This window comes from Pomacea canaliculata, linkage group LG8, assembly GCF_003073045.1.
Source record: "Pomacea canaliculata isolate SZHN2017 linkage group LG8, ASM307304v1, whole genome shotgun sequence".
NCBI lineage: Eukaryota > Metazoa > Mollusca > Gastropoda > Architaenioglossa > Ampullariidae > Pomacea > Pomacea canaliculata.
In genome coordinates this window covers 3,369,142-3,376,708 of record NC_037597.1, presented here as the reverse complement: position 1 = coordinate 3,376,708, position 7,567 = coordinate 3,369,142, and the positions used below count along the sequence as shown (strand labels likewise).

General features: G+C 41.1%; 1 protein-coding gene across 1 annotated transcript; it reads left to right on the top strand.

Annotated features, from left to right (window-relative positions):
• Positions 1–1,546: 1,546 nt before the first annotated feature.
• LOC112570030 (amyloid-beta A4 protein-like) lies at positions 1,547–5,450 on the top strand. The gene is made up of 5 exons (XM_025248212.1): positions 1,547–1,947; positions 3,497–3,616; positions 3,765–3,918; positions 4,727–4,882; positions 5,083–5,450. Exons 2-5 carry the CDS (start codon positions 3,503–3,505, stop codon positions 5,244–5,246), a joined length of 588 nt encoding a protein of 195 aa, XP_025103997.1. The 5' UTR covers positions 1,547–1,947; positions 3,497–3,502; the 3' UTR covers positions 5,247–5,450.
• The last annotated feature ends 2,117 nt before the right edge of the window (positions 5,451–7,567 follow it).

The window sequence follows — 7,567 nt, the reverse complement described above, 5'->3', positions numbered from 1 at the left end:
AGTGTGTTTGTGAGAGAGAGAGAGAGCAAGTCTAGCGCTACGATTGCCACCTGTGTCACCTGCACAGCTCAGAAAAAAATTAATTCCGAATTCTGTTTATCTATGGGCATCTGCATATACAAACGCTAGCGAGAGACTGGATTTCTCAAAGGATGACTAATCCTAATGTACAGACTGGGACGTGGAATAATGTTTGCGTACCACAAGGTTTTATGTTTGCATTTTACCTTAGCGCGTTCTGGTGCAGATAATTGAAAGGCAGATGAATAAGCATTAGGGCAGATTAGTCAGAGAAAAACCTGGCTAACAGGTGAAAAGAAACCCCCTTTATGAAGAGCGACACACGTCACTGAGAGAGAAATGTAAACGAACCAGGCAGTCAAGGAACTTTTAGTCGTCTCACATAGAAAGCCGCAGGAGGAAAAAAAAAGCCACTTGTCTACAAGTACCTGAACCCACACAGTCTCTCTCTCCTTCTATATTTATTTGCTTGTCTACCTCTTTCTCTGTAAATCTACAAATGTAAGCTATGATCATGTATAATGTTTGTTCATGGTGGCTAAGAAACCAAAAAAGCGTTCGAGGGTGGGAGAGAGAGAGAGAAAATGTGTGCGGGGGTGGGAAGAGAAAAATAAGATAAGAGGAAAAGGTTTTGAGAAGGAGGTTTTCATAAATTGTGCAGCTTGATAAATGTTTCTCAGCTTTTTTTCGTGGGAATGGGAGAGTGGAAGAAAATAGATATACTCTAAATCTCTCATAGGTCCAATACCGTTGAATGCCAGTCTACATTTGCGTGTTTCTTCCTACAGAGGAATCCTCTCCATGACCCGGTGACCTCAGGACCCGACGACGACTCTAGGTCGATGACCCGATGACACAGATCTGCAGAACAGGCAAGGACCAGTCAATGTCGGTCGCCGATTCGAAGTCTGACCAACCGAAACACGTGACCTTAGCAGACGATGTGCTCCCATCTCTCGCAGGATCATGGAATGTTGTCGACCTGTCGTGCTTGATGGCCATTCACAAATCAAGAGGTGCACACATGCACGGCTGTAACATCTGACAACTTTACCACACGCAGTGACCTGCCCAAAAGTACACAAAAAGATCGAAAATAATCTTTCAGATTACCATGTAAAACAAAACAAACAAATAAAATTTTTTTAATTTACATTTTTTTTGTGTCGATGATCACCATGCATACAGTTATCTCATGAACATCCCGTCATAAAATGTTCAGTTCTAGAAGTTTCTGAGAGACAAAACAACCGCCAGGAATATTCTTAGAAGAAAACAAACATAGAACCCTGGAAAAAAAAAAACCGAAATACAAACCGTTCAACATTGATGTCATCATCTTTTTATGCTCGCCATCACGCCCCACGGCAGTAGTGTTTGTCTAGAATGGCGCTGTCATCCGAGATTGAACATTATTGAAACAGCGAACCCACCATTTGTCTGTTTTAACAAAAGATGAACAACTGCGATCGTGTGCATGAATGTGTAAATAAATGTCGGGAATGAGGGTGGGTCTGGACCACTGACGCACAGTGTCTAAATACACAGCATTCTGTACAAAGTAACACTTTTCTATTCTGTGCGATGAACTCCCGGGGTATGGGAAATGGGGGCATCTTTTCTGGACAACACACACACACAGATAGAGAAAGTATCACCAGTTGTTTGTCTTGGACTCTGGACGTGACGAAGAGAAAGGATCTTCTTCTAGTTCGAAGATCGTCTCAAGTGACAATGTCACCCGCCAGTTTAGTTCAAACAAAGTTCCGTTTAAACAAGGTCTATCCCATCGTTCACATTCTTATTCTTCTTTTAAGAATCATTTAAAGTCTTCGTCAAAGTTCGTGGTTTTCACTTGAGCTCAGGAGGAGAGTTTTTCGTCGCTAACACCTTTGAGAGACTTCAGATTCTGCCAAGAAATTGAAGGTGAGTGGTCCAAGAAGAAATTCTGTTTGAAAACTACTTTATCTGATAGATTCATACGGAGCTGCGTTTGAGGTGCATTACTGTCAACGAATATTCTTTTCTTATAGCTCGACTAGTGCTCGACCTGTTCAGAATGAACTGTCTATCGCATTTTATGATCAAAGCGTCTTCTTATCACAGAAGGCGGCATTAAGTTAATGAGTCGGCACAGTGCAGGTGGCTGAGCTGTTGTTAATGGGTTCCTCTTTTTAGATAGCTGGAAGAGAAAGGAGGAAGACAAATAAAATTAACCATCATTGCTAGTGCTTCACTTCCCAGGTAGACACAGCAAATGTCGAGACCATTGCGTTTTGGGAAGTGGAGGTTGCGTCTTCCTGAAAAGTGGGATATTCACATTTCTTTAGTATTTCGGTTTTTGGTAAAGCTGACTTTTTGTGGTATTTTTATATAGATTTGTATTGGTAATTTTTTTGTGTAACTGTCAATAGGCGCAGTCTAGGGACGGAAGAGGGGCCATGGAGTATGTGGCCGGGGATGTTTGGGCCTGGGTAATGCCACGGAGTAATGGGCCTGGCAGATGCCAGCTACTTTTTGTAGTATTGGGAGTTTTGACAAGGTAGTACATTTTGCCTTGGAGTATTTGGCCCTAGTAACCGGCTAGGGGTCACTTACCTCAGGAGGAACTTGCTAACCAAGAGTAGCAAGACAGGAAGTTGTGGCGTGTCTCCAGGAGGCAGCGCCAGTCTGTGTAACGTCTGTAGAGGCTTCGGTGATTTTTGCAGATACTCATGGAAAAAAAAAAAAATTTCTGGATCAGTGAAACATCATGTTCCAGTGACTGTAATGAATAGTAGTGTTAACAGCAGTATCAGGTGCGAACGGTATAGAAGTAACATTGTGTTCAACTGTAAAGGCCTTTATTCTTCTGTTGACAATCAAACTCGGAAAAAGAAACTTTCGATTTAAATATTTGATAATTAGAGTAGATGAATAATTAGTAAGTTTTTGGATGTGCATTAAGAATGAGTTTTTTCACCAATCATATAATTTTATTATGTACAGTACCTTATTTCTTAAAAATATTATTTAATGTACATAGGGTCTGCAAAGAGGCAGATTTAGGTTTTATTCTGAAGAAAAAAAACGTGGCGACTACGAGAGCTCCACTGGGTTGTTTCCAATGAGACAATCAAATTTTGAAGAATATACGAGAAGCTACAGACGTGTGTAGAAACTTATTCAAACAAAGAACCTTTGTAGAAATTGAAATGAATATGAAGGAATAAATATTAACTTCCCCAAAGTGTTCTGTATGTGATCACGCGTGAAAATGTGTCCTGTATACATGGTCGTCCTGAAATATGTCCTGCACGCACTAAAATGTACACCAAAACTTGTAATATACAAGCGGAAATATTTTTTGGTTATTAATAAATTTTGACCTGATTCTTCATATATCTATAAAAAAGGAATTTGATAAAAAATATGAATCAGCCATATATAAAATATACCATTCCAGGGAAAATATATAATATGTATGTCATTTCAGGAGAAAATGAAGTTATTTCTTCTTGAACTTTGTCTGCTGTCCCTGGCATCACATGGACAACTGCAGGTGTCCACGCCGACCGTTTCTCCGGCATCAAGTTTGAGGGCGGAGATAGAGAATGTAAGACAGTTGTAGGCCAGTTACCGTTATTTTGGGATTCACATACAGATTTTGATATCTTTCTGATGTTTCTTGTGGGTCACACTATAAACGTTGCGATAAAGACTTTGGGAGGATGTGAACTATACTCACTGTCTTTGTGCTGCAGTTGCGGAAGTTTCTAGATGAGGCCCTCCAGGCCATAGACAACGGCACTGTTGCGGCGTTGGACCAGGGTACCCTGGTGTCGATCCTGACCCAGTACACCCAGAATCTGATGGAGAAGCATGTCACCGAAGAAGAGACCGCAGCGACCACTGAAGGTAGGAAGTGTGCTGCCATCTTGTGGAAGGCTGTACAAGTCACACCTTTGTAACGACAAGTCTGTTAGAGATTCTGCTGAAAATGATGACAACTACTACTACCTCGACAATGATAATAAATAATAATAAGTCAACAAAAGTTTACTACGATCAAGTTTATTATGATCGTCCTTCAGGCTTTGGTGTCTGATGTCTCTCTCGAACTCAAATAGTAATATATGTAATAAATAGAGAAGAATTGGGCGATGTGTGCGTGTAGGTCGTTTATTTATTATCAAATGCATACAGTTTGTTCGATCCCCACCCGATGTGACAGAAATATTCCTTCTCATTACGGTTCGGTCGTGCCCAGAAACATAATATTTTTGTATTTTTAGTTTCTTATTTCTCATACGTTGCTGCTGGCATCAGGTGAAAAATTCTACACAAAAGAAACTGCGACATACATGTACATCTTTTACGCAGATGGAAGGTGGACAACGACGCAATTAGAGAGAGAGAAAGGTGGAGAGGGGTTGAGGTTGGGAGAGGGAAGCGTCGTGCCCTTTGTGTCGAACTTGACCTGCCACCCCGTCAAGTTAGGGAGACATAAATATTTCACTGTTTCGCTACTCTGATGCCACACATAATAAGCTTTGACTCAAATGAAAAAATACAAAAAGCTTACAATCAAATCCCAGCTTGAAGTACTGAAAAACAGATCTGTTAAGCCGATTACCTAGCTCTCACTTTCTCTATATATTTATATATGAAAAAATAATGTGCTACAGCGAAGATGTATTTGCTTTTCCAATCATGTTCGTTGCAGCCTCGGTCACGGAGGAGGAGATCAGCACCCCCTCTGTGGATGTAAATTCTGATAGTACTATCGACGACGTCACCGAGACTGTTAACGAGAACGAGGAAACTACCTCCCCCGTGTACACTACCACAACTACCCAAGAGCAGTCTACCCGAGACGAGAGTGAGTATACAGCCCTTGGCATCCTCGATGGTAAATTAGCAAGGAAGCTGGGAGCCAGGCTCACAAGTCTGCGGCACGAAGTTGATTGTCTTGCAGTGTGTGTGTAGGTGTGTGCGCGCGCGGGGGTGTGAAAATGTTTAGTGCAATAATCTCCCATTTGACATTCATAACCTAAAAGCGATTAAAATATCTGTTTTCAGTCTGTGAACTGCCTCCAATGACAGGAATGTGCCGCGGCTATTTTCTGAAGTTTCATTTTGACCCCATAAAGAGACTGTGCACAAAGTTTGTGTACGGAGGTTGTGGGGGGAACGCAAACCGCTTCAACTCGGAAGAGGAGTGCAAGAAGAGATGTCAGCCATGATCAAAGGCGTTTAACGGAGCTCCGCACGAACAACTCTTACCCAACAGATCACAACACGTCCGCAGCAGAAGCTAAATTTCTGGCAAATGCTGACACATTTTCGTTGAAATAAAAATAAATGACGAGAAGACAAGGACAGGATAAAATAAAATAGAAACTTAGATCGATCATTGCATTGTCTTTTAATAAAAGTAGAAATCAAAACGAACGCATACTTTGTATGAAGTATATGTTTCACAAAGCAAACGTGTTTATGTTTGTGTGAATGTTATCTTATGTATGTTTATCTTTAGATGAACGTAAGTACGCACCTTGTGTGTGCGTGTGCATGTTCGCGTGCTAGAATGTCATGAATGAATGTTTATATTCCTTTATCGGATGCCACCCGCACAGCTTCGCGTGTAAACATGGCTTCAAGCAGACAGGAGCACTAAAACCGAACTCAAATAGCAACATCTCAGAACAGCTCGAAGAGATTTAAAATTGTCTTTATTATTAATAATAAATAAATGCTCGTTTGTAGTAGGTCTCCTGAAATCCAGTCTCCTGGTCGACAGCCGAGAAAAATGTGACGAAATAAGGGAAGGAATTCAGTCTATTCAGGAACCATATCGCTTGTGAATTCTCTCCCTTTGACTACTGTGCGTGTCATTTAACTGTGTGCTTTTTCTCTTTGCAAAGTAGTCCTCTTGACGCCATGCTGGAGATAGCCCTTTGGTTGCCTGTTTTTACATGCATTTAATAAAAAGTAAACAAAAACAACAACAAAAAAAAACCCACACTAGGGAAAGTAAATTTTATACCGCTTTATCTTAAAACCTTGAAGGATTTTTATTTTCCGTTTGTCGAGTGAGAATAATTTATAGAAATAGTAGTTCTTTGACAAATTTTGAGTGCGAATCTCAGATCTCACCACTTACATAGTGAATGCTGGCTTAGACAATATTGTCTGTTCGATCAGCAGCGCTGAAGGTGGCCACACCCAACCACTCACGAGGCGAATCCCAGTATCACTAAGAGCGTTGCCATCAACTATCAGACTTCAGCTGACACTCTTTCTCTGAGATTTATTACAAGAAAAAAGGTCTGAGTACTTGTGCTGACTCCAGCAGGATGAAATGCGCTCTCTCTACAAAGATAAAGTTATTGCCAAAGATAAACTTATTGTCACTGTCAAATGAGGAAGACTGGTTTTTTTGTCGAGAAATTGTTTAGGTGAAGTATACACCTTTGGACAATACTTGGCACTGTACAGTGTTCCGGCTTGCTGAATCACTGTCTTAAATAGATTTCAGGGGCTTTATTATACTGCTTTCAAGGGCTGCATGTTCTAACAGTATAGACAGGATGTATCCAAATAAAAAAACAAAACAATAAACAAAATCCTCACCAAAACTAGAAAACAAACAGTTATGAACTCTCCTGCGAGACGACAACATACTGTGGTGTTGCGAACGTATTATGTTTAAAATCAGACCCCCTTCGCCAACTTATGGAGAAGGTCAACACTGAAAAACAAATTTATACAAGCGTGTCTGTTTGTGTGCGAAATTTGACACAAAGGTGTCGTTCCTCTACAATGTATGACAAGAGACATCGGATACCGAAGCCATAAAAGGGGCGTGGCCAGCGTCTTCACCTAACCTGGAGGTCAGGGAGACAGCGACAAGGAAGATGGATAATGGTGATAAACTTAGTTCACATGTCCTATGTGACATTCCTAAGGCACATGATGGAAACTTGAAGCGACTCTTGCGTGCAGACAACAAACATATCGGTGTCGCCTCGATAGGAGATTACTCTGAAAGGATCGAACTAATCATTCGAAATGAGTCTCACAGCGGATGAGTGTTCCACGTGAGTTCTGTAAGGTCAGGGCAGTCGGTTTAAGGAACTGGAAGAGCTTACCGACCTTCAACAAACATGTAACGATCAGTGTTTTGCAAGGCCACTGGACTATATTCGCCATCTTGAAGGTGTTTGGGCTGTTAGTAAACAGCGCAGGAGGCCATGCTATATGTGCGAGTTGTTGTAAATTCAAGACTGTTTCTTTTTTATAGCACTTTTCCCCCACAACCCTCGGCGGACTCAATGCACTTTACACAAATACATATTTATATAAACAAAGGTTTACAAGCATACACTTTTAGACTTCAAATGTACCCACACTCACATAAGAGAGAAACCCGATCTTGAAGGATCACAGCTATATCTGAGCATATATGACAGAAAGGGAGAGGCAGAAAGAGAAAGTGCATTTGCCTTTCGTGCACTTTCAGGAGGACGTTAATAGCAGTGCACAGTGCAAGGCCAAATAGGTT